Source organism: Vicugna pacos, chromosome 14, assembly GCF_048564905.1.
Source record: "Vicugna pacos chromosome 14, VicPac4, whole genome shotgun sequence".
NCBI classification, from domain to species: domain Eukaryota; kingdom Metazoa; phylum Chordata; class Mammalia; order Artiodactyla; family Camelidae; genus Vicugna; species Vicugna pacos.
Genome location: NC_133000.1, coordinates 31,069,980 through 31,097,299, shown reverse-complemented (window position 1 = coordinate 31,097,299; position 27,320 = coordinate 31,069,980). Strand labels below are relative to the sequence as shown.

Here is a 27,320-nt window from a genome sequence, read left to right as displayed (position 1 = left end):
GTGTTTTTATAGTTTTTCAGCAATGTTGTAACTTCAGAATTCTTCTAACATATTCACTCCCGATACTACTGCAGTTTGTACTGTGTATCCTATCTTATGCATGGGATTCCACTGTCCCCTCAGTGAGGAATTTCCTCTCCTATTGAGCTAGTAGCAGAGTTAAAGGAACAGTGATTTCAAGGCCTTTGCTCTCCACGTGTTCGCAGTTTCCTGTCAATCACGATTTTCCCTTTCTTGTGTTTTCATTGTGCAATTAGAATTTTTGAAAATAATTATTAATATGTTTCATCAGTCTCCCTAGAAACTTGATGTGTTTGTGCTTTTCAGTTTTGAATTTATGAAAATTGTAAATGCACACTTGTTTTTAAGTAGTCCTTTTTCACTAGATATTTGTTTACCTCTTTATAGTTAAAATAATTTTTCCCCAATGAATGAATCGGTGTGCATGTTTTAAAAGATACCTTACTTTTTATTTTTCTTATTCTAACAGGTATATTCGTTGTACAGAATTTAGAAAATAAGGATAAACACAATAATAACTTAAAAATGGCCTCTAATCTCACTTGTAGATACAGTTGTAATGTTTGAAATTGAGAATTACAAGTCCTCTCACTTTGTTCTACTCTTTCAAGTACGTTTTGGTTACTGAGACCCTCGAATTCCCATATGAATTGTAGCAGAAGCTAGTCAGTTATTGCAGAGGAGCCCACTGGGATTGTGATCGAGACCACGTTGTATGTGTGCTTCACTCTGGGGAGCACTGCCATCCCAAGAATATTGTCATCTGATCCAGGAATTTGCGTGGTTTTTCTTTCCAGGTATTTAGGTCTTCTTTAATTTATTTCAGCAATGTGTATGGTTTACATAGTATTATTTTACTTTAATTTTTGCCTTTATACTGAGGACAACTGTGCAAGTTACCAGGATTAGAATTGTAATATAGCCCCACAACTTGCTGCCACCATGGACGCTGCGGTCTCTCTTTGCCTTTTGTAAAATCTCGCACAAAATAGGACCTAAGTAACTCTCTCTTGAAAGAATGATTATATGATTGCTGGATGATGCTTGAGAGTCCTTGTGATGATGTCTTTTTCCCAGACTTTCCCCTCTTCTTAAATATGCCCTTTCTCTTCCTTTCCTCCAGCCTGGGTTTCAGCCTGCCTGTGGCATTGATTTTCCTTGTCTGTGGACTCTTCCTTTCACTAGTTCATGATAATGTTACATGTCGGCTGTGGAAACTTGCTAGATGTCAAGAAAGAGCAAATCCATTGCATGCTAGTATTTTTAGAGTGTGTTATTGAATTATCAATTGAAATTAAATCAGGCTGACCCATTGAGCCATCCCCTGAGCTCTTTTCGCCTTCCTACAGGTGATACTGCTCTCGTTGCTGCATGTGCCCTTCCCCCAGACTTAGTTTTCGAGTTGAGTAAATCACCATCACTGGAGCCCTCTCTTTAAAAGATGAAAAGAACATTTGCTCCTTCTCCCTGCTTGGGGACTTGGATGAGATGAGGTAACAGATAAAGAATGGAGCCCCACCTCATTCTGACCACTGCTCTTTCCGTTCATTTCTCCAGGGGAAGAGTACAATTCAAAAATATAAAAATTGTGAGCTAATGAAATATACAAGACAACCGATCATTTATTAAATACCCTTTCATGCCAGAAACAAATGTATTATACACACAAAAAGCACATAAAGTACGGTAGTACTGTGGTTACAAACGTGGGCCGAGTTCGAGTCCGGGTCTGGAGTGACAAGTCCTGTGAGATGGAGAACTTGTAGGTTGGCTTAGCCTCTCCCGGACTTTTTTTCTGTCCTGCAGAGACAGGGCTCGCTAGTCATCCCTCCCCCGTAGAGGTGCTGTGGGTTGTAAATGACGCGCGTGGGCAGGCCGAGCACAGCTGCCCGTTCCTCGTAAGTGCAGGATAGCACAGCTTTTGCGGTGACGGCTTTATGATCGCACCTTGTAGACTCTCAGTGCTCCGAAGGGATGTCTTGCGGATTGGAGATGGGATTCTCACTTCTGTAAATACCCAAAGATTGTGTTATTGAGCCTTGCTGATATAAATCTATTCTTTAGAAAGTACATAATGTAGATATATTTTTCAAACATGCATGCTTTTTTTTCTTTTATTATTTATACTTCTACCCTCTCATCACGTGGTGTGACTTTTGATGGAATCCAGGAAACAGTCCTAAGCCACCTGCCTCTTCACACTTCTTCGTGATGGTTTTCTTCCTTGACTAGAAGAGGGTTTTGCATAGGAAATTTTGTTTGCTCCCCTTCTCTTGGAGTCTCCCTGTTTGTCTGCCCATCTCTCACCTGTCCATCTGTCCATTTCTCTACCCACTCATTCTTCTAACTTGTTCCGAGAAGCACTTCAGGCAGCGTACAGAAGAACAGATACCAAATAAACAGGTGAGAAAATGGGGCCAAGTTCACAAATTGAGGCTCAGGGTTGAGCCTGTGTGAGAGTTGCAGGCGTGAGACACACGCCTCTGCCTTGTGACTTATAAGATAGACAGCATCGATGTGCCTGAGGCTCCCAGCACACACAGGGAAGCAGGGTTTGTGGGAGATGCTCACTGGCTGTGAAATAAATAAGTGGCTTAGGAGAAGCCCAGCCTTTCCAACTACTAAGACTTAGGAGAATATTTTGAGTGTCTTCCAAAATCTGAGTATTTCATCTTTTCTTTTTCAGAGTTTTATGTATAGTTGGTTAACATTCTATAACTGGAAATTTCTCCAAAACTGCTGCTCACGTGAGTCCCATGACTCGGGAATGGGGTGGTTCTGCTCATTGACGGGTGTTGGCCAGAAACGGAAAATGACAGCCTCAAAGGAGCCTGGGATTTGTCAGTTATGTTTTGTCAGTGCTGTAGATTTCAGAAAATGCTTTTACCATTTCTCTCCATCTGAGGAAGCAGCATGCTCTCTTCCCAGCATCAGGAGCTCAGTGTCTCGGGATGGTGGGGGCTGACTGCACTGCCGTAAAGACAGCTGAGCTAGTCACTGCATGTGTGGTGCTTTCACATAGTTCATTTCATGTTTTTTAAAAGGTTTCAACAGGTAGTTAATTAACTGAGTTAATTAACATTTAATAAATATGAGGCTTTTTTGAAAAGACAGTTATAGGCAGAATATAAGTTGTGAACACTTTAAAAATGGCTTCATTACTGAAATTTCAGTAAGGAAGATTCAGTTTAACTTATTTACGCCTCTCTTTAAAAGTAACAAAGAAACAAGACAGAAAAAGCAGAGGATGATTTCTGTTCTTCCTCTCGGCTTGCAGGTGCCCTCACCTCCAGTGGCATCCATCCAGACACCAGCACTGACACTGGCCGTGCTCAGAAATGCCTCAGCCCTGAAGACACAACTGACAAATAGAAGGGAGCCGCGGCCTGTTATAGTGGGTGCTCTCACTTTGTGGGTCCTTATGTAACTGCGTGGGGTTATTCAGGATCGCCCTTTCTACACTGTGTGACGGTGCTGCGGTGTCTCCTAGTTATTTGTTTCTGTAACTACTCATGTATTTTTTCCAATGTGTGGTACTAGACATCTAAAAATGCATTTTTCAGATGAAAAATAATGTGTATTTAATATAAAAGTCTGAAAAAAGAGTCAAAAGGGTCTATCCTGGTCCCAGTACTCAGAGATAATAATTAACACTTTAACATCTATTTTCTGTTCTTTTCATCAGTGTGTATCAGCTCTGTCATAAAAACCAGCGAGCACTGTGTGCCTGTTTACTGTGTGGAGACCTCCATTTTACATTCGGCTTATTACACATTTTTCTACAATATTCTATCTCCCCTGACATGATTTTTAATGACCAGTATAGCATTCTGTTTTGTGGAGGCATCGTCCATTTTACTTTGTACTTAAGTAAACTTTTAAATTCCAAGTATACTTAATTGAAATTCTGAAAAGAGAACTGTGGTGGTACCGAAAGTCCCCTACTTCCCTTCCCCTTTTTTCCTGAGTGTAAAAGCTGCTGACAATGTGGAGTATATATTTCATGACCTTTATGCCTTTGTCATATATATATACATACATACATACACGTATATGAGAAATCTATGTATATGTGTGTGTATATATGCTTTATTGAAAAATAAGGCCATACTATATGTTTTCTGCAGCTCGGTTTATTCACTAACGTATATATCATAGACGTCCTCCCCCTCCAGACTCACCCGGTCCTTTCAGATAGAGTAAAGGGGTCCCCTGATGTGCAGGTTTGGTCTCTTGTGTAACGACACCTTTCGTGGGAGAGTACTGTGGACAAGGCCTTGGACCATGCCGAAACGCCGCAACTTTAGTGCCCACAGCTCGCCGTGATTTACCGCATCATTGTCTTGATGGTGAACACTTAAGTTTTCTCCATTTTTCACTGTCAGAAAGGGTGTTTGACTGGAATCCTTCTTGTACAAACATTCCTGTGATCTTGTATGAGTATTCCTTTAGCTAAGGTTTCTGGAAATTTAGTCCTTGGATGTGACAACTTCATACATCACAGGATCCTTTCAAGTGAATCTAGAAATTCCTTCTCCTGTGGGGAATGAAAAGATGTGGAATAAATTATGTAACCAATTCTATATCACTGGATATGATTTCACTTCAGCTTTTCTTCCCACCAATGTAAACAGTGCTGTGTAAATGTTCTGATGAGTACATCTTTTTGAACTGATTTTTTCTAAATGTAACGATTCCTAAAAGTGGAGTTCAGCCTGTGTGCACACACGTTTTTCAGAGTTTACATATCCATTGACATGTCATCCTCCAAAAGATCGCTCACAGTTTGTTGTCTCAAAGATGGACACTAGCTATAATATCTTTTAAACATATTTGCCAATATGACGAGCAAAATGATTTTCATTATTTTAGTTTGCACTTGATGACCAGTGAGGTTTTGAGCATTTTTCACTCATTAGCCATCTGACTTTTAAAAAGTGAATGATCCCTTTTGTCCTTTGCAAACATTTAAGTGGGGGAGCTTCTTGTTGCTTTGTGACAGCTCAATGTATATTATGAACATTAACCCCTTGTCTTCATCAACATGTATCAGAGAGCTTTTACTTGTCATTTCTTGCCTTTCATTTTGTTCAGTAGGTTCATTATTGTTGTGGCCCAAAATAATCTTAAGATAGTAAATGTCTTCTTTTTGGGTTTTATTCTTAGAAATGCTTTCTTATAATGGTATAAATTTCTTCTGTAGGTTTTTTAATCTCTAAGATGGAGATGATAATGGTACTTGTTACAGTGAGGAGAAGCTGAATTGATATGAGCAAAGAGTTGTATTTGCTCTTATTAGTACTTTCTAATATTTACATCACTTTCTCTAATTTTTCTTGCGGTCATTTTGACTGGAGTAGAATTTGTTTTTTCCAGGTATTCTCTGATTGTAACAAGACAATTATTAAATTCATACTTTGCTTTTTAATTTGAAATCCCACCTGTAAAAAATACTTATGTACACTAGAGTCTCTTTTTGAGCTCATGATTTATTTCTGTCAATCTTACTTTCTTACTCTAGCACTATATCTTACATATTGTAAAAATTTATTTAATATATTACAGTGTGAATTTTTTGATTCTTTTTTCGATCCCTAAATTTCTTGGCTTGTATTATGACTTTTATTATTCCTGAAGAATTCTAATATAATTTTTTCAAGTTAAAAAAAAACAGATAAGTGTTGTCATGGGATTTTTTTAGTAATTATACAAAAAAGCGACGGGGATGTGGTTGGTTGTTGCAAACTTCTCGCTGTATGAATTGTTTGTCCTTGTAATCCTTTGTTCCTGCAGCTGTCCATGTGGGTCAACTTAAGGTGCCCCCTTAAAACCTCCAAATAAAAGAAAGGTTATTATCTATTTTGCAACTTGCCATCTGTACATAAGTGTAGAAGAGCTAATATCCTTAAAGATCAGAGCCCGGAGAATAGGCTGTCCTGGATATTTCAGGCTAAAGGCAACTTTTTTACAAAAGGTGCAGAGATAGCAAGTCGGAGCCTAGAAAACAAGGTACAGGTTTAAAGCCAAACGAACACATCTAACATGGAGTCAAATTTGTCCTTTTCTATTACAATTTCTTTTTCTAACTCATAAATAATTTTAGTAAGATACATGAGAAATTTTTTTTATTTTTGCTTCTTAATAACGGATTACAACTACACTTTATTGAGCAGGGATGCTGTGCGTGCCTTGGGGTCACAGCAAACTCTTGTTGGGGGTGGTCGACCCTGCAACATGCCTGATGTCCCGTGAGTGTTGGTGAGGGTCCCCCTAACCAGGGGCTCTCTTCAGGAACCACCATATGGGCATTGACCTCTGGAGACCTCTTTTTCAGCTGCAGGAAATTTTTTCAGATTTTGTGATGGAAAAATCACTCCAGCTGGGGATAATCAGGGAATAAAGGAAGAGGAAAAGGGCTTGAAGTAGAGTAGAAGAGAAGGACAGAAGATCAGGGAACCTGGGGGCTTGGCAACGGGGCCTCGGGAGAGAGAGGAGCAGAGGTGTGGAGGGTCCCGGCTACGGAACCAGCTCCTGCACCTTTCCCGGCACCCAAGCCACACAGCTTTGAATTGGGCCCAGGACTCCCTCCTGTCTGGATGTCACCCTGGGCAGAACTTTGAGAATCGAAGCTAAGGGGTGGTCAACACTCACCTAGGGGGTCACTGAGGACTTTGCTCAAGTCCACATTGACTTTTCCAGTCATGTGCCTTCACCTGTTCTTTATCTCAGGATCTGAGAAGGAGGAGCAAGGAACTCATGGAGAGATCCAGGAAGACATCTGACTGTGTTAAGAGACGACAGTCACAGCGACACTGGGAGCGAAAACACTTGCAGTAAAGTAAAATAAATTCACAACTATTGCATCAGAGCTGCAAGTGTGAGAGAGCCTAAGCCTGTCTCAGAGTGCAGGGGACAAGAGAAAAGGAATGGTAAAATTAACACTGACATTTGAAATTTTGTTAAAAAGAATGCTACTGTTAATTGTATCACTTGAATGTATGCAGGTGTTTTTCTATGAGAATTCATAGGTTCACAAAACCCCACCAACCACTCTTGCTCCCATCTGGTGTGGGCTTTCTCAAGCACAGTGCCCTTCCTGCTTGGGTGGGCCACGCTGCTGGTCCTCGCCTGGGGCCGGACTGCTACAGGACACTGAGTCCCCGAGGCACGGCCTGGGATACATGACAGGAACATCTCTGCTATTGGCTGAGGGCCTCCGTTTCCCCCTGCAGTGTAAGAATGCCGGTGACTCAGTTAGAAGCATGCATCCAAGCCATCCTTCCATGTCATCACCATCTAGAAGCGGTGCCTGAATATTCTGAATTTCTGCAGAATGTTGTTTACAATCACCTTCAACAAGTGAGTGTGTGTCCTCTTTCAAGTGGAGGAATTACTGCCATTTTCCTGGAACTTACTCACCACTAGTCCATCTGATTTTTCTGTGCTAGGATTCAGTATAGCCTGCTAATAACTCTGCAGTCAGATCTTGAAACCCTGATGAAGAGGATTATTTATTTTCTTTCCTTATATGATAGTATTTTACTTTCAAAATTCTGAGTTTTCTGTTCTTGGAGGAATTTTTTTGGGGTTTGGAGAAACAACTTTGCTCTTACCATCTTTGTGACCTGTTGCTATATGCGTCTCACCTGTCTTCTGTCACTTGTGAGGCGGTTCCATTTGTGACCCTGTCCGGGTTATTCATGTTATAAAACATAATATCTGTAAAAGTACAGAACCCTTTTACTCCAAAGACATTCCACAAATACTCCTTTAATCTGGGTGTGTTTTTAACAAGACACAATCATTAGAACATATACTTGCAGGTTGCCACTGCAAAATCCCCAAATGAATAGCCTAGCTCAACATCCAAAATCTTTCTTATCTACCTTGGATATGTATGGATAAGTGAAGCAGTTTGCTAAGAACTCAAGACCAGGTTTAGGATACAGGCTGATGTAGCTCAGCAGGTCCTCCCAAGCTGATGCTCTGCCAGAGAGTGGGGTTGAGGGGAGAGGGCATGCCCTGCCCTCCATGAGCTGACAGTTTCATGGCAAACACCTTCACCAGGTGAAGAAATTGGAGTTTCTTCTATGAACAGTGGGTCTGAAAAGAGCCCAAAAAGCGTGGGAGTGACACAATCCCATTTGTCTCAAGTAGGGGAGAGTGGCTGTGGGGCCACTTGGGAGACTCGTGAGTCTAGGTGGGCAGTGTTGGTGGCTTCCACTTGAGCGGTAGGATAGTGGGTAAAAGCGAACAGATTGAAGGTATGTTTAGATGGTAAAAAGAAAGAATTAAAGCTGTCTGTGAAGGTAGGATGGAGTAAGGCCCAGGTTTCTGGGTGGATTAATGAGTTAAATGATGGTCCTGCTGTGTTCTAAGGAGGGAAAGCTGCAGAGGGATTTCTGGGGGAAAACTGATGAGTTCAGCTGTGGGTAAAGTGAAAGGTTGTTAGATGTGTGGTCTGGGAGATCAGATGAGAGCCAGTAGTGAGTAGGGAGTGGGGAGAGAGACTCAAATAATTTTATCTTGTGAACATACATATAAGGATGAGTAATGACACACTTAACCCCTCTATATTCTGTATTTAAAACCCAGTAACATTTTGCTATATTGATTGCAGGGGTTCTTAATTTTTTAATACAAATAAAATAAATAGAAACAAAATAGTGGAGTTAATGAATATCTTAGAGTTGATGTGTGTCCTTGTATGTATTTTGATTTCTCATCTGTTTATAAACATAATCTACAAAAAGTTAACTTGCTTAGAATAAGAGTTAAACACAGGGACATGACACACTCTGTTGGGGGTTGAAGGTGATATCTTTGGCAAATTATGTAGCCTCTCTTTGCCTTTGTTGCATCTTCTGTGAATGCCCCCAGGCCCCTCATCACAGCTGATTTCCTAGACTAGAAGTTGGGAGGGAGGCTGCTGAAGGGAGTAAGAGGTGGCAACTGCTAGGAACAAAGAAGACAGAGACAAAAACAGATTAAAGCCGAGAAACTGAGTCCTAATACCCTCAAAGGAGAAATAATCCCGCAGTGTTTTGAGCCACTTACCGTAAGGGAAACAAAATCACGTGGATCCAAATCTCTTGAGCATATGTATATTGTGGGTGGGAGGGTATCATCAGAAAAGGGTTGAGAAGAGGCTTTTTGGTTTCCCTTAACGTTTTCAGTAAGAATGGGGCGCAGAAGTGAAAACCACCCGCTTCACAGTAGAAGGTGTTGTTTTGTGCGAAACTGACCAAAGTTTGGAAACCAGTCATCAGTGGTGCTGGGAAATGAAGAGGCTTCTGGATTGGGTGGGGCACTTGCTGTGACTTCCAGGTGACCTGCTGGCTGGGGGCTGTGAGGCGGGCAGTAAGTTTGCAGTGTGACCTGGGCATAATCCCTGGCTCTGAGGCTGCTGGTCTGACTAGCAGACCTGGGCAGATGCAGTCCTATTGGGGCATCTCGCGATGTGGCCTGGGACACCTGCCATGCTGAGGGCGAGAGGAGGGATCCCCTAAAGGAGTGTCCCTGTGAAGAGTAGAAACGTCCTCCTGCAGGGGAGGAAGAGCCTCTGAGCAGCGGGCCGGATGCACAGGCAAGAGCAGCCTGAGCACGGAGATTTCGGGGACCTGGAAGTCATAAAGTGGCCCGAACAGCCTTGTTCCTGAGAAACTGGAGGGAAAAGATGCTGCAAATGCAGGCTAATTTCAGACCCTGTGGTGGGTCATGAGTGATAGGAAAGAACTGGTCAGGCAGGCACAAGAGAACCCTGTGGTTGTCCCAGTTGGGGCGTCACACCAGTGGGAGGAGCAGAGTTATAGACTTTGTCACTTTTTATCTGTGTGACTTTGAAAAATATCACCCCACCACTCTCTATATATATCTTCATCTGTAAAGTGACAGAGTGACAACTCGTGTCATCAGAAGGCTTAGTTTAGCTCTGATCCTCTTTGTCCAGTCCTGTCAGTGCTGCCCTGCAAGGTTCTGCAGTGGCTGCTCTTACCCTGAGATGGGAGGGCGTAGAAGGGCATTGTAGCACCCGAGGGCAGGAAGGGGTTGCTTAAAAGCAGACATGTAGCCTCCTGCAGCTGCAGACCTACAGGCAGTTTGGTTTATGGTCGTGGAGAGGACTTTGGAGGTCTTAGCATCGTCTTAAGACTTGTTTTCCCTTGGGGACCTGATTTGCCTTTGCAGATTAATGTTGAAGATTTGGGCTCCTGGCAAAGCTGTTTTCAGAGATGGGTATATATGTAACATATAGTATAAAATGAAAGGTTTTATTTAATATTTGGGACTTTGTAGCTGTAGGGAACAGCTCTGTTGGCCTGGTTTCCACGGAGGACACTAGCGGTCGTCAGAGCGTGCGGGAGGGCAGGCAGCCTGCAGTGCTGCTGCGGGGGTTCTCCCCAGCAGGACGCTCTGCTGAGTTGACTCTTCTCTGAGTTTGGTTGCCAGAGGAGCAGACAGCAAAGTAATGAGTTCTGGTGGGATTGTATAATGACAGGAAGAAAGAGGGAGCCGTAGTTCTTAGGGACTACTACACTCTTTTGGCTCCTGATCCAGTGTGTCCCATTACAGAATTGATGAGTTGTGTCTATTCTGGGACTTGATTGGAATAAACGTGCAGCCTGAATGTTAAGGGTTATGTTTTATTTGTCAGGAGGACTCGAGCCAGGATGACCGCCTCTCGGAACACTCTGAGGGACTGCTCCCAAGAGTAAGGGAGAAGCTAGGATTATATAGGAGCTTTACAACAAAGACCAGGTAGTCGGAACAATAAAACATTGCTTGTTATCTAAAGAAAGCCAGGTATCTCAAGTTCATGAATTTAATGCTTTTCAATATATGGAAGGAAGCCAACATTTGGGCTGACTGAATATATACTTTAGACAAGCACCTAGCTATCTAGGGCCAGTAATCTGTCCTTTCTTATTCTGAGTCTGCTCAGAGGGCACCGTTGTGAGTGGCTGCAGGCCTGTCTTCACTGGGGGGTGGCGGCAGCCGCTGATGACTTGTTTTCAGCATTCTTTGTTTAGTGACATGGTTGCAATATTTTCATTCAATTTGTAGTAATTTCATTCACAGAAAATTATGATATTACCCTGATTATGGATAATCTGGAAGCTTGGAATGGAACCGAGATGGAATTACTGCAGGTAACTTCTACTTTAATAAGCCATGTGTAAACATGAACACGGAGGAAGCATACAAAAGGATTCGGTAGTGAATGGGAAGGGTTTCTGCACGTTACAGGAGAAGGCAAGGCAGAATTCCTCTTCTTTGTGGGCAGGTATGTGAGTCCAACTTTCCTTTCTGAAGTGCTTTCTGAGAACTGTTTATGGTAATGAACCAACATTGACAAACGGTGACACACATTGCATTTAAGAGCTGGCTGGCTTCAACTTGGGTATTGGACAGGTGGAATTCATAGGCAGTGGTCAGGTGTATGGGACAGAGATGGAGCCCAGGCCTGGGGCCATATTCACGTTGAAATCGCCATTTACTCACCATAGCGCCTTGGACTTGAATGTAACCTCTCTTAAACTGATGGTGAATCTGTGAAATGGGCATGATAATATTCGTTACTTCCTGGGATTGTTGTAAGTTCTGAAGATTATTATAGCACACATGAAGCACTTAACACACTGACACTTAGCAGTGTACACTTTGTTCGACCACCACGCTTGGTGTGTGTCAGAGCCTTAAAGGCAGCATGTGTCTGTTTAGGATGCACTGGTAGCCCCTTGGCTAGTTTGTGAATTTGGTGATTTCCTTTAATAATTGTAACTCTGTGTGCCATGGGCAGTTATTTTTATGGACAGATGAGGAATCTCAGGGTAAAAAAGACTGTGTAATTTGCCCAAAGTCAGACCATAATTTTGTGTGCAGGGGCCTCGTTTCAGCATGGGCTCCTGGGCCTTCTGCTCTCTCCGTTCAGCACCAGAGCCAGATGTGGGCTCGGCTGTTTCCCAGCCCAGAATATCCGGCAGGCCACAAGACACACCTGGTCCTGTGCTGCTTGAGCAAAATCTCCGGAGGAGAGGCAGTTACAAAAGGGATAAACATAAAAATAGATGACAGCAAATTGTGATCAGCTCTAAGAAGGAAAGGAACACGTCTGGCCGTGCAGAGCTGGGAGCTCTCCCACCGGGGCTGCTCTGGGGGTGCTCATCTCAGCTAAACAAGCTCTGCTGCTGCACAAAGGCAGGAAGGCAGGGTGCGTGTGGCCAGGTAGACAGGGCCTCGTTGATCGTACCCATTCCCTATTAAGTGGCAGGTGTCACAGGCACTTAACTAATAAACAGATGTTGGCCATAATCATCACGCATTTTGCTTGGTAGTTTTATTGGCGCCAACTTTGAGAGGAGGTCTTTGAATCTGGGGAGTTTGCTGCATGCCCCTGATTACCATGGATATACCCCCACTGGTCTTTCAACCTAGACTGGTGTGGCTGTCATGTCCCAGCCTTGTGAATGGCATCGTGTAGCTTCTCCCAAGTGGCCCAAATGACTGACATTGATATGCTTAATTCGTAGGAAATGGTATGTGACAATAAGAGAAAAAGTTAGTAAGAAATTGCAAAACTAGAAAATAACCAATTCTTCCCCTGCTGGGGGACCGTACCCTGTGTCACTCACCCCACTCACTGCCTGTCACCTCCTCCCTGAGGACTCCGTGTTCAGAAGCCACTCTGAGCCTTTGAAGAACATTTTGCCTCATGACACTGTTGACTAGGACCTGCGACCTCTCTGTCCCTGGTTAACTCTCTCTTCAAAGCCATTTAAATTTCTTGCAGGCTCCTCCACTCAAATGTAAGAATAGCCCCTTTAAACTTCTTGATGCAGCTCCTTAATGAAGATCTTGGGAAGGAAACCTAGCCAAAACCTGGGAGGTATTCCCATAGTGAATGTAACCTGAGCATTTTTTGACGTTCAGAATCAGAGCGGTGGGAGACACAGGAAGGCCTTTTTAAGTTAGAAAGTGGAAAGAGAAAGGACTCAGGATGTTTGAGACTGAAACATCTCGGTCCCAGCCAGCAAGTCACCTGCGTTCAGGATGGTGTGTGGGGAGTGCAGAGTTCTCAAAAAGAAAGAAGTGGTGGGATGGCAGGGAGGACATTTAGGTACTTAACTGGGGAAGGAAAAAGTTGGCTGAACAATTCATGGTTGAACAAGAGGATTGTGACATGATGTGCTTGTATTTTGGAGAGAAGGGTTTTGTGGAGCCAGGCCTAAGGAGAAATCTCTCTGACTGGGGAGTCAGCACAACAAAAAAACACAGAGAACCGGGCAGACCCCATGGCCCCTGATGGGGGAGAGGCTGCCCACCAATTGGAGACCTGGAGGCTGCTTCTGTCCCTTAGCTGGGGCCTCAGACCTCACTTCATATCCCAGTCCTCTTGATACAAGAAAAAATATGTGGGGCATGAGAAGGGCTGTGTCCCAGGCTTCCGTTGAGCCCCTGGGATGTGCCCCACCAGATTTTGTTCCTTGGCTTCATGCAGTAAAGAATTCAAGAACAAGCCAGTGTTGAGTAAAGGTAGATTTATTCAGAGAGATACAGTGACAGGCATGAGAAACGTCACGAAGTATGGGGGTTTGATGCTCAGATTAAAAGTAGGCACACACTCCACAGAAATAGTGTGGGCCTTCTCCGAAGAGGTAGAGAGAGGGGTTCCTGGGAGGTGGCTCTGTGTTGCTCCTTTTCTTGGGCTTCGTGGTTTCATATGCTAATAAGTAGAAGGACCAGCCTTAGTGCAAGGGACTGGGATTCCAGGGAGTTGGCCATTTCCCACCCTTTGACATTTTGTGGCTAGCCTTATGACTGCCATGGTGCCTGGGGCCGTGTTATTCACCATGTTACTATTACAATGGGTGTATAATGAAGCTCAAGATCTGCTAGAAGTTAAATCTCTTCATCCTGAGCCTCAAGACCTATTGGGGGTTGAATTCTTCACCATTTTGATGTTAATTGCTGTGGTCTTTCTTGAATGGCTTGCTCTGCCCCCTTCCATCCTGTCTCACTGTGATGACACAGAGAGAGCAAAGGCCGGGCCCTGCGTGTGTTCCTGCATTTAACAGCGGGAGATGTGGGGTGGGCTGAGGATGACTCTGAGTGGTGAGAAATATGTTTCAGATTTTCCCACATGAGACATGGGGACCTGCCAGCAGCCATCGCAGATTTATCTCACGGGCATTATCGCTTGTGTTGTTACGGAAAAAACAGGCCAGCCAAGAAATAAGCACCACTCAGAGGGTGGGAGTACTGAGATTTATTATGCCAGCGGGCTCAGAGGGGCTTCTGTTCCCAAGCCCTGAGCACCTACCTCCAAGACGTGCACATGAGGTTTTATAGGGTTAATTACAAGTATGGGGCTTTTAGCCAATAAGGCTCAAACAACAAAAAGCAAGGAATCAGTACACTGAAGCTTATCAATTTGGAACAGATCACGTTACTGACAATTGTTGACCTTGGATTTACGAGTTAGCATGTTAGCCCAGTAAACTGACACTGAACTTCAGATTTAGGAGTTAGCCCAGCAAAACTTAGATCAGTAAACCGACACTTATCACACTTAGATTTGTGACTTAGCTTGTTAGCCCAGCTGGGGTTTTTGTTCACAGTGTCACTCATCTTTTCTATTTTTCTTTTTTTTTTAAAGTATTTAATCCAAATTTAATATCAGGATTTTTTTGGAAAGAAATTTCTCTTTTTCTTTTCTTTGGGGCTCTTTTGGGGGGTAGGTAATTAGGTATATTTATCTGTTAGTGGAGGCCCTGGGGCTTGAACCCAGGACCCCGTGCACACTAAGCACACGCTCTACCACTTGCCCCATCATCTTTTTCTTTTTGGTTTAGCTGCGAAGAATCTTACAGCTGAATTTCTAGTCGGCCTTTAACACTTGCCCTGACTTCATGGAATCCATTTTTATGAGTTTACCTCCCCCTGGTTTCATTTAAGTATTGAATCTCCATTTTCTCTTCACTCTCAGTTTTGCCTTTTTGTTGTTATGGTTGTTAAGCTGTGTTTAAAAAATTGTTTAATTTCTCTTTTAGCAGGAGGCTGAAGTAAATAAATATGTAAACAAACATCACACTTAAATGCTTTTATATATTCTAAGCTGTTTAGTAGTTAATTAAAAACCAAATTGAATATTAAAGGGATAACATTTTTAAATTATTTTTTAATTTTTTATAAAGACATAGCTGATTTAAAATATATGTTTCAGGTGTACAATAGATGCTCCATTTATAGTTACTGTAAAACATTGTCTGTATTCCCTGTGTTGTAAGATACATCCCTCTAGAGTGTTTACATTACATGTTGCAGTTTGTATAAGAAATTTGGGTAACGCAGAGTCTGGGACGTGGCTGTGGCTGACCCAGGTTCACGCAAACCCTGCCTGTCAAAGCTCAGGCCTTCACTCCTGTCTGCAGGGGAGCGAGTGGAGGCAGCTCTCATCAGCGCTGGCACCACACTCTGAGTGGCAGTGACAGCAGTGACTGTGTGTGGACGTGAAAATTGTTGTTCCAAGAGTTTTACATGCTTTTCTGCATTTAATAAATAAAGCCCTCCTGTGAGGAAGCGTTTTATGTTTTTAATGTATAATACATTTTATTTTGATATTGATAGACTTCAAAACTCCGGAAAATTTACAGGAGTAGTACAATAAATGCTTAGATACAGTTCACCTTAAAGGGCACTATTTGCCCTTTTGTGACGGGCTTATTTTAGCATAAATTTTCAAGGTTCATTCATATTGTAGCCTGAATCAGTACTTTATTCTTTTTGTTTGATAATATCCTTTTCCTTTTTTTTCATTTTTGGTCTATTTAAAAATATTTTCATTGAAGTCTAGTCAGTTTATAGTGTTGCGTCAGTTTCTTGTATACAGCACAAAACTTCAGTTAAATAGGAACATACCTGTATTCATTTTCATATTCTTTTTAAACATAAGTTACTATAAGTTATTAAATATATTCTCCTGTGCTATACAGTATAAACTTGCTGTTTATTGTATACATACTCAGCACCTGCAATTCTTGAACTCCCAATTTATTCCTTCCACACCCTCTCCCCTCTGGTAACCATAGTTTGGGTTCTATGTCTCTGTGTCTGTTTCTGTTCCGTAGATAAGTTTATCTTTTTGTTTCTTTGTTTTTGTTTTTTTGTTTGTTTGTTTTAGATTCCACATGTGAGCGATCTCATATGGTATTTTTCTTTCTCTTTCTGGCTTATTTCACTTAGAATCACATTCTCCTGGTCCATTCATATTGCTGCAAATGGCATTATTTTATTATTATTTTATTGCTGAATAGTAGTCTATTGGACATATATACTACAACCTCTTTATCCAGTCGTCTGTCAGTGGACATTTAGGTTGTTTCCATGTCTTGATATTGTAAATAGTGCTGCTGTGAACATTGGGGTGAAAGTGTCTTTTTGAATTACGGTTCCTTACGGATATATGCCCTGGAGTGGGATTGCTGTGTCATCTGGGCCCCCAAGGTTTTGTCTTTTGAGGAACCTCTATACAGTTTTCCACAATGGCTCCACCAAACTGCATTCCCACCACAGTGTAGGAGTGTTCCAAATTCTCCACAGCTTCTCCAGCATTTAGTGTCTATGAACTTATGAATGATGGCTATTCTGACTGGTGAAAGGTGATACTTGATTGCAGTTTTGATTTGCATTTCTCTGATAATGATATTGAGCATTTTTTCATGTGCCTATTGGCCATTTGTATGTCTTCATTGGAGAAATGTTTCTTTAGGTCTTCTGCCCATTTTTGGATTGAATTGTTTGTTTTTCTTTTTTATCAAGTGTAAAAGCTGTTTACATATTCTGGGAATTAAGCCCTTGTCACTTTCATTTAATGCAACTATTTTCTCCCATTCCATAGGTTGTCTTTTTGCTTTAATTTTTGTTTTCTTTTCTGTGTAAAAGCTTGTAAGTTTAATTAGAACCCACTTGTATATTTTTGCTTGTATTTCTATTGCTTGAGTAGACTGCTCTTGGAAAACATTGTTGAGATATATGTCAGATGTTTTGCCTATGTCTTCTTCTAAGAGGTTTATAGTGTCTTGTCTACAATTTTAAGTCTTTAAGCCATTTTGAATTCATTTTTTTGTATGTTGTGAGGGGGTAGTCTAACTTCATTGATTTACATGCAGCTGTGCAGTTTTCCCTGCACCATTTGCTGAAGAGGCTGTCTTTACTCCATTGTATGTTCTCACCTCCTTTGTCAAAGATTCAATTACCAAAAGTTTGTGGGACTATTCTTGGTAATTTTGTTTATCCATTCATTGATGGATGGATATTTTTAGTGACTTTTAGCTACTCTGAATGATACTGCTATGAATATTGATGTGCAAGTTTTTGTGAGAATACATTTCCATTCTGTTGGCTGTACAGTTGGCCCACCATATCTGTAGTTTCCACTTCATGGATCCAGATGGCTGATTGCAAAGGGACTTGATCATCCTTGGATTATGGTATCCAGGGTGGGGGGTTCCTGAAACCAACCCCCCGAGGACACTGAAGGATGACTCTACATGTAGGAGTGGAATTGCTCAGCCACATAACTCTAACCTTTTGAGGAAACATCGGGCTTTTCCAAAGAAGCTGCACCATTGCCCCTTTCCAACGGCTGCATATTGAGGGTATCCATTTCTCTGCCTCCTGACTGACACTTGTTATTGTCCATGTTTTGATTATAACCATCCTAGTGAGTTTAAAATGAGATCTCATTTTGATTTTGATTTCGCTAGTGATGCTGAGCATCTTTTCAGATGCTTATTGGCCAATTGTGTATCTATTTAAATCCTTGGCAAATTAAAAAATTGGGTCGATTTTCTTTGTATTGTTCAGTTGTAAGCATTTGTTTTATATCCTGGATACTAGTCTCTTATTAGATATATGCTTTGCAAGATTTTTCTCCTATTCTGCAGATTGTCATTTCACTTTAATTTTTTTAAACATTAAAACAATTTCTTTATAGGGGGGGCAATTAGATTTATTCATTTTGTTTTTCTTCCTTAGCACGCACTCTATCATTTGAGCTACCCCTTTCCCCTTTCATTTCACACTCTTGATGATGTCCTTTGTAACAAATGATTTTAATTTGATGAAGTCCATTTTATCTATTTTGTTTTATCACTTGTGCTCTTGGTATTGTATCTAGGAAGCCATAGCCTATCCTATGACCACAAAGATTCATACTATGTCTTCTTTTAGAAAGTTCATACATTTAGTTTTTACGTTTCTGTCTGTGATCCATTTTGAATTAATATTTGTTATATAAAATACGGGGTCCAGATTCCAGATACATTCTTTTGCCTTCAGATACCCAGGTGTCTCTGCTCCATTTGTTGAATAGACTATACTTTCAATGGAGTGTTGTTGGCACATTTCTGGAAAACTAACTGTAAATGTAAGTTTCCCCCAGGATTTTTTATTGTGTCTCATAGATTTCTGCATCCAAACTTATGACAGAAGCATAATGACTTGAGTGCTATAGATTTGCTGTAACCTTTGAGTGAGTCCTCCAAATTTGCTCTTCTTTTTCAAGATTGTTTTGGCTGACCTGGGTCCCTTGCTTTCAATATGAATTTTGGGATCAGTTTTTCAATTTTTGCAAAGAAGTCAGCTGGAATTTTGATAGGAAATTCATTAAATATGTAGATTACTTTGGGAAGTCTTAACATTTTTAACAATATTTTCTACCATTGCATGATCATTTGATGCCTTCCATATATGAAGATATTTTAAATTTTTTTTGGTGATACTTCAAAATATTCAATGTACAAACCTTGTAAACTTTTGTTAAATGTATCTCTCATTTTATTTTTTATGCTGTTGTAAATGGAAAGGCTTAGCTTCATAAGGGTGGGGCTATATATATCAATTTATTTATTTCTAGGATTCCTACATAGCAAATACACTAGGTTTATATTTGCTACATTGATCTATCCACAATTCTTCCCACCCCCGTGTCATAAGAAACCAAGACCCAGCTTAAGCCATCTGAACACCTATGTGGAAGTGAGAAATGAGACCTTTGGGTGGGGTTTGTGTAGATGATACTGAGATCTTATTCAGGATGGCTTCATCTTAATTTCTTTTAAACAATCCTTTCAGAGTATATAGTCAGATACATTAGGAAAATGCTCTTTTGATGTGCGGAGGAGCTAAGACTATAATTTTCAAGTAATTTCTAGTGAGAGTGTTGTACTTGGAACATAATTTGCATCAATCTTTGAAGATTTATGTTTCAGGAGCTTTGAGTAAATAATACCTGTCTTTATTCAATAACTACAACTAAATCCTCAAGCAACATGTAAGAGTTTGAGCAAACTGCTCCCGCCCCGTAGTGCTGGTTGGTTGCAGCTGTAACTGGAGTCAGCGCTTACCTCGCCCAGTACACTTGTGCTGATCTGCTCAAAACAGTTCGTCCAACAGTTTGTCAGTAGTCTTTTAGACAAAGCCATAAAGCATTGATTTAAGGTTGCTGGAATGTAATCTATTCTTATTACTATTAAGTAAGCACATATTGAGTACTTACTGTATGTTGGGAATTGTCCCTCAGCCTCACATGAATATTACTTCTAATAAAACCTCTCATATTTCCCTGTTATTTGCACTTTACAGATAAGAAGACTGAGGATTAGGTCTTCTCTCTTTTGGGGGGAGCTCATTATCAATGATGGGAAGTTGTAAGGAAAAAGATATTGATTCATCCAGAGAAAATATTTTTCTGAGATTCAGTATTGAAGAAGGTAACCACTGAAGAGGGTGATCATTGTATGAGTGAGACGAGTCCCGGGTTGTACGGAGTCAGCATCCCTGTCCTGGACGCTGCACGTGTAGAGCTGCGTGGTGGGTGAGGCGGCGCGGCCGCGCAGGGAAAGCGGATGCCGGGCCGTTGGGCTGTGCTCAGGCCCGGTGGGGCTTTCTCCTAAGAGCAGTGGACCGTCAATGACAGATTTTAAGTAGGCTAGTGCGGTGCTCTCGTAGATCACTTTTGTCTTGTAGAATGCTTAGAAACATTTAGAAGGCTCGGCAGGAGGTGATGTGATGAGTCAGAGTAGGGTGGCTGCGAGGTGTAGCAGTGTTCAATTTTCAAGTGATTTTCAGTCCCAGGTTTGTGGCTCAGTAGCCGTGTCACTTTGGATGACACACCCAAGGAAGTGAAACAATTTATCTAATCAATAGAAGCAGTGATGTACCGAACTCCCAGGACTGCTGTGTAGATCCAGTGAGATAACGTGTGCACAGTGTGCAGCATGGTCCCCAGCACAGAGTCAGTGCTGAGGGAGTGCCAGTGAGTACCTGGTAGGACAGGTGTGGGTGGTGGATCTCGTTGACTGAGGAAATTTGTCCCTGAAGGAGGGGTCTTGTCACATCTGTGAGTGATTGGCCTGAGCTGGGAGAGGCAGGGAGACCTTGCCCCCGACCAGGGGCCCTGGGCAGGATGGCTATGGGAGGAACACCGTGAAGTTAGCTCTTTGCAGGTGGAGTTGGAGGTGCCCTTGAGACATCTAAGTGCAGTGTCACAATCACAGAAGTGGTCTGGTCCCGGGCTGTGCATTTTCCTGCCGAGATATTGATCTCTGAACGCGAAGGCATACTTTACAGGACAAGTGAATAGTAGTATCATCTCTCATCAAAGCTCACATCTCTTTATTCATCACTCACATTGCTAATTGGGTACTTACAGAACACACTTCACTGTCCTCTCCTGGGCTCAGGCTCCACAGAAAAGAGCTGGTGAGTCTCCCTCTTTTCCAGAAGAAGACACATTTAGCTGGTAGACTTCTATACCTCACCAGACTTAGAATTTTAGGTTGTTGATTTAATTCTATTTTCTGTTGGTCATCTCCTGACAGGAGAGACGTTTTACCTCATGGTCAGGTTTCAATTAGCTGTTACTGAGAATTGCTGGTCTGATCCATAGTGTATTTATTCTATTAACTTTGTAGAGTACTTATCATTTTTCTGTCTTTGCTCTTTAATTTTGTTTGCCCCTTCAATTTTCTATCTTATTTGGGACCTTATTTTATTTTTTAATTAAAAAATGTCTATTAGCAGTTAACAAAACAAAAGCAAAGAAAAATGCACATGATAGCTAAATTTAGAAAATATCTTGTGTGTTTTCTGTCTCAGCAATGGAGGGTTCTAGAAACTCGTGAAAAGCTTCATTACATAAGTTCCTTTAAATTCTGATTAAGAAATAAAACCTTCCTTCCTCATCTTTCAAGCTGCACAGCTAATTGTCAAGAAAGTGAGGGGAAATTCTCAGAAGCCAAGACAAACCAGAAAGCAGGGATTCTGGGAGATACGTGAGCCTTAGAAGCCCTGGGGTGCCGGTTGGCTCCTGAACTGAGTTTCAGTTGCCCTGGCAGGAGGGCAGGAGGTGAGCCTGTGGCCTCTCACACTGGGAGTTGGATGGCTGTTCTTATGTAAGGCCAAGCACATCCTGAGAATCCTGCTTTATAAAAGGTTGAATTAGAAAGAAAAGAATAAAAGCATTCCTCAAGGCAAGGAAGTAAGGAAAGTAAAATTTTTTGGAAGCGGGAAAAAATAACATATCCAAAGTAAGGATTTAGTTTAAAGCTGTTCTGGCATGAGAGTGACCACAAACCCATGGCAGAAAATCACAGCTCCTCCCGGAAAGAGAAGGTGTGTTTTGAATGAATCAGTGGACAGCCATTCTGAAAAAGGCCTCCAGAGTCTTCTGGATCAAGATACTGGACTCAAACACCTCCCTTCCATGGTCTCACTTAAATAACCAGAAAGGTTTTAAAGGAAAGAAGCCATAATCATAGTTCTATTTATTGACATTACTTTATGCTAGGAATTCAAAGGTGACTATGGAGTTGTCTCCTCTTTTATGGACCTTACTTTCTATTTGACATAGTTGGGGAACTTGGTGGAGGGTGGTGTGAGTATGTTGCAATTAACCAGGAGAGGAGTTTAAGAAAGCAGTGAAGGGTTGGTGACATTTTTCGCTGAGGACAGTCCTGTTCAGTTGGCTTGTAATTACAGGCTCGTTGAGTTGTCACTGGAGGGAATTAATCTTAAGGAATTTGGACTTAACTCAGGCCTCTTCAGAATGGACAAGTGAACCTGGAGAAAGACAGTCAAATCTGTGCAGACATTGAAGTTCACTTCAACATGCGGTATCCATGAGCCAAAGATAGGACTAGTAGGCAGCACTTCTTGAGTACAGAGGAGTGGTTTTTAAGGTTCTTCAAGAATGAATCCCAAGGTACCGGGATGGCCAGTTGTCAAACTGTGACTTTGCTCTTTGGACGGTGTATCCACCAAGGGTATTGGCCGTTTATAAGTTTCCATTTCTCTTTAATACATGTCAGGTTATGAGGAAGTGGGCATAAAAGTTTCACACCTTGTCAAGGTGACTTTGGGTACCTGCCTAGAAGCATGGGCACAGTTGCGGCTGCGTCATACATCTTGCCGCACATCCCGCTCCCTGGCTCCGTGATCACGGCAGAGTGGTTCCTTATTGAGCTGTCCATCTCCTCTGTGACATCGTAACCAAACAAAAGACTGGAGAGTATTAGCTTGGCTTTTTTCTTTTCTAACATTCCCTTCAAATGATGATGACTGATAGTGGACCCAGTTACGTTTGCAGATGATTTACAAGTAGGGCTGTCAGTACAAACCTTGTAATCCCCGCTGTGTGATCTAGAGAAGAAAGTTACACTCTTTCCAAATTGTTTTGATGCACTTATGTGGGAAAATGATGTATGTTTGAATATGTATTTCCTCTCTTAATCATCATGGCTAGAGATGAATATTTGTAGACATGGAATGAGTACTCTGTATTTGAACTGTATGGTCCCCTAAATTCTCCCCAGCTTTTTAAAGTCATCACTGGAGTGCTACCTCCAGAGTGCCGCAAAGCATCCAACACTGCCTGCTCTTCGGACACTGTAAGTTTCCAAGTTGGAGAAGGCTGCTGGCTGGTGAGGCATTCTCTCGCACATCTCTGGTTGGGTGATGTGAGCTGAGAACACAAGAATTGGCAGACAGTAACTAACCACAATCACGTCCATTTCTGGAACACTCATGGAGGATTTTACACCTATGCTAGTGGAATACGTTATTTCATTTAGTTTTCCCAACAATCATAATTAGATTTTATCACCTGTATTAAAAAGGAAACTGTCAAAGCGAGTGACATGCAGACTTTGGACTGGAACACGGGTCTTTCTGATCCCTGTCTCTGTTCCCTCCCCAGCCTATCCTTGCAAATGACCAGGAGACTCTTCCTCAGTCTTGAGTTTCCCTCTGATGTTACTGCTCTCTTTGTTTCTAAGAGAGGAAAACAAGTCTAAACTTACTTTCCAGTTGGAAATGGAATGGAGAGTTAACGTTGGAAGCCGGGAGAATCTGTCCTGTGATGAAGTGGTCTCCGAGCCACTTCCACTGGGATGTCACATCACTGTCTGGGCCCCTTGCTCAGCCTGTGCACAGGTGACAGCGCAGTTGTGCCGAGCAGTCCTCCCGGACAGGGCAGTGGGTTGGAAATGAATTTGGGGATTTGGTTTCATTACACAAGTTCCTGAGGGCCTTGACCTGGCACTTCGAGTGGGAGCATTCCCTGTCCCACAGACTGTGCTCTGGGCCCGTGCAGACCTGACGTGGCCTCAGCCTGAGTCTCAGGGCCCATGGTGATGAGGAGCATTTTAGCCCAGGGTCTGCCGGAGGCTCTGAGACTACTGGGCTGTGGGACTTTGTCCAGGATGATAATAATTCCTCCCCGAGTTTCAGATTTCCTTGCCTGTGAGCCGGGGTAGTAGTTGTTTCTGAGATGATTGTAATGATTCAGTAACGGGCGCAGCGTGTGCTGACAGGTAGCTGGGTGCTTTAGGAGCAGAAGTCGCAGTCACTCTGTCAGCCTCTCCCTGTGCGCTCTGTGCTTTGAGAAGTTGTGTGTTTGGTGAAAGTCCCGCCCAGACCCTAGGGTCTAGATGAACTGTTGTTCTTTTACTTTCCCTTCCTTTTCCTCTTTCCCTTCTCTGTGTCCCATGTTTAGGTAGCAGATTCCTCTATTTCAGGGAATACGGGCTTTTCTAGTAAAGGGACAGGAGGAATGCGGAGAGGTGGGGCCCAGAGGGGGTCTGGAGTGTCTGCACAGTGCTGCTTCCCTGCGTTTCTGCATCCGGTCCCATCAGTGCACTAAGTCAGCCTTCCTCTTCCTTCCTGTGTCATCGGGTCTCTGTTTTAAGGGAAAACCATTTTTATGGGTCTTTTTTCACTTACGTGTTTCATTCAGATGCTTGTTGCTTTTCTCCCTGTGCTTCAGCGTTCCGAGGAGAGAATTCAGCCGTGCAGCATCCTCTCCGAGCTCTACGAGTTGATCGGCTTCCACTGCAAGTCCACCTTCTTCAAGCGGGTGGCCCCCGTGCGGCACGCGGCCCCCGGCATCCCAGAGCCTGGCGGGAAGGCCTGCTCCCGACTCCTCCTGCAGATGCTTCCTGGCTACAGTCTGTCGCTGGACCTGCAGGACTTCAGCAAATGTGTTGGAACTAAAACATTGCTTCAGCCCCATTAACCATGCCTGGTTTGGGCCCTGCTGTCCTGCCTCATCAGGGTGAATTTTGATTCATTTAGAACAGGGCTCAGCAGACTTTTCCTTTCAAGGGCTTGGGGGTAAATATTTCAGGGTCTGAAAACCTCCTGATCTCTGGTGCAGCTGCTCAGCTCTGCTGTTTAGATGCCAGAACAGCCAGACAGTCCACACACCCATAGAGCTTTATTAACAGCGGTGGCTGGGGCTGGATTGGGTGTATGAACTGCAGTTTGTCCCCACAGCCTCCTCAATATTGACACCTGCACCAGAGTGTACATTTGTGACAATGGGTGAACCTACACTGACACGTCATCATCACCCATAGCCCATAGTTGACACTAGGATTTACACATTGTGTTGTGCACTCTGTGGGTTTGGACAGATGTACAATAACATGTATCCACCATCACAGCATCATACAGAGTCGTCTGTCTTAGTGACCTTAAAATGCTCCGTGCTGCACCACATTCATTGCTCTTTCCCCTCTAGCCTCTGGCAGCCACTGATCTTTCAGTCTCTGTGTTTTTCCATTTCCCAGAACACCATACATTTGGAATCAGACAGTTGCTGAAACTTCCCAGATTGGCTTCTTTCACTTGGTAATATGCATTTAAGGTTCCTCCATGTCTTTCCATTCCTTGATAACTCATTTCATTTTAGCACCAAATAATAGTCCGTTTTCTGGCGGGACCACAGTTTATTTATCCATTCACCTACTGAAGAAGAGCTTAGTTGCTTCTGAATTCTGTTGAGTATGAATAAAGCTGCTATTAACATCTGTATGCAGATTTGTGTGTGAACATAAGTTTCCATTTCATCGAGTAAACACCAAGGAGCACAGTTGCCGGATCATATGTTAGAATTACGTCTAGCTCTGTAAAAATTTGCCAGACCGTCTTCCAAAGTACCTGGGCCATTTTTCATTCCCACCAACAATGCATTATAATTTCTGGTGCTCCACATCCTCACCAGCATTCGGTGCTGTCAGTGTTCTGCATTTTGGCAGTTCTGACAGGTGTGCAGTGGTATCTCGCTGTTTCAGTCTGCATCCCCTTGATGACAGGTGCTGTGGAGCATCTTTCCAAAGGCTTCTTTGGCATCTAGATTTCTTCTTTGATGAGGTGTGTGTTCAGGCATTTTGCTCATTTTTTAATCAGGTTATTCATCCTTCTTGTTGAGTGTAAAGAAATTTTGGTATATTCCGGATTTCAGCCCTTTATCAGTGTGTCCCTGCCCTTCACCTGCAGTGCCAGAGTTGTCCTTTGGGTCTCAGAGGAGTGTCAGATATTCAAAGAGATTCCCTGTCTTCCCTCAGCCTAAATACTGTCCTTGTATTTTTCACTTTCATTGACTCATTTTGTTCTTTTTAAATAGCATTTCCCATAATTTGTAAGTACATTAAAGAGAAAAGGGCAATGATTGAACACCGCCTGCCCCACCAGGCTGTGTGCCCTGTGAGAGCAGAGGCCCTGTCCCCACTCACCGTTTCCCATGACAGCACATGGCACATGTCCATGTAAAAGTGTGTAACGTGGGGCCAAACCTGATGAGCAGCTATGACGACATGTGTTGTCTACCATTTATTGATTAGACTTTGTTTCTGATCTTAATTATTAAATCATATGAATGAAACTGTGTTGTTTTGAAAAATAAAACAACAAAGCACACCTCAATGTGATTGGTAATTTCTACTTAGAATTCTGACCCAGGAGGGGATGTTCACCATCATTTTGTGGAGGAGGTCGGGGAGGTAAAGTAAGAGAGTGAGATCAAATAAAGTAAAAATGATAACTGTCAGTTGGCTTTATTTTCACTGACATAAAAGTTACTTTAAACCCTATCTCAGCTGTTGTTCGGTTGTTTTAAACATTTCTCAGGGAATTAAATGGAAGCCCACTAAACCCTGAAAGGGAAATTGTGTGCTCAGGTACTGAAAAATGTTTATGTCTATTTCTAGAGATGCACATTTCCCTGCTGGTTACAGAAATTCGAGGCGGGAACACAACAGTGAACTGTGTGTGTCTGACGGGTTCACGGGCTGCTCAGTGTCATTTTCATTTTCTTGTGCGGCAGTTTATGACGGTTTTCCATGAGATATATTGCTCAGCATTTTTCTGAATTAAGGATTGAATTTTCCACAGGAAATCTTATGAAAGAGAGTGACAAGGCACATGGGTTTCCCATAAAGGAATAGTTGAAGTAATAAACTCTCACTATGGTGAAATTTTTTAATAAAACCTGTTGAAAATTTTATCACGAGGTCATATGGAACAAATCAGTCTTAAGAAAAAAGATTCAAAATTTTATAGAAGAAGCAGTTTGAATAAAGTAGAAATTATAATTTCTACACTATTTGTTGTTAGAACATATACTCAGTCTTATCATAAATCCCTGTGATAGGAAGTGGATCATTATATATTTATTAAAAAAAATCCACTAGGTACAATTTGCCCCATAATTGATGTGGCAGTCCTGTGGTTAGTTAACTTGGGCCATTTAGGAATCTTAGCTAGGTTTTCCAGACAATGATTTCAGGCACTTTATATTTTCTATAATCTCTTCTTTTGTGTCGGCCTATGGTCCATACATATATATGGGGAGGTACAAGCTCCAATGCGGTTTTACAGTGAAAAAGGCAGGCACTTCAAACCGGCACTAGGAAACAGACTGAGAAACCAGAGTAAGTGTTTGCCTGCAACCAGTTTCTTTT

At 42.3% G+C, this 27,320-nt stretch overlaps 1 protein-coding gene across 2 annotated transcripts; it reads left to right on the top strand.

Moving 5' to 3' along the window:
- Positions 1–1,432: 1,432 nt before the first annotated feature.
- On the top strand, positions 1,433–24,866 carry LOC140701214 (trafficking protein particle complex subunit 9-like). Of its 2 annotated transcripts, XR_012080176.1 has the most exons (4): positions 1,433–1,514; positions 2,708–2,768; positions 3,299–3,415; positions 24,344–24,604. XR_012080176.1 is itself a non-coding variant. In XM_072976660.1 (2 exons), exons 1-2 carry the CDS (start codon positions 11,121–11,123, stop codon positions 24,590–24,592), a joined length of 297 nt encoding a protein of 98 aa, XP_072832761.1. In that variant the 5' UTR covers positions 10,872–11,120; the 3' UTR covers positions 24,593–24,866. The 2 variants fall into 2 exon arrangements, 1 of the variants encoding a protein (XP_072832761.1); XM_072976660.1 differs by lacking the exons at positions 1,433–1,514; positions 2,708–2,768; positions 3,299–3,415 and adding an exon at positions 10,872–11,168 and having other exon boundaries at positions 24,344–24,866.
- The last annotated feature ends 2,454 nt before the right edge of the window (positions 24,867–27,320 follow it).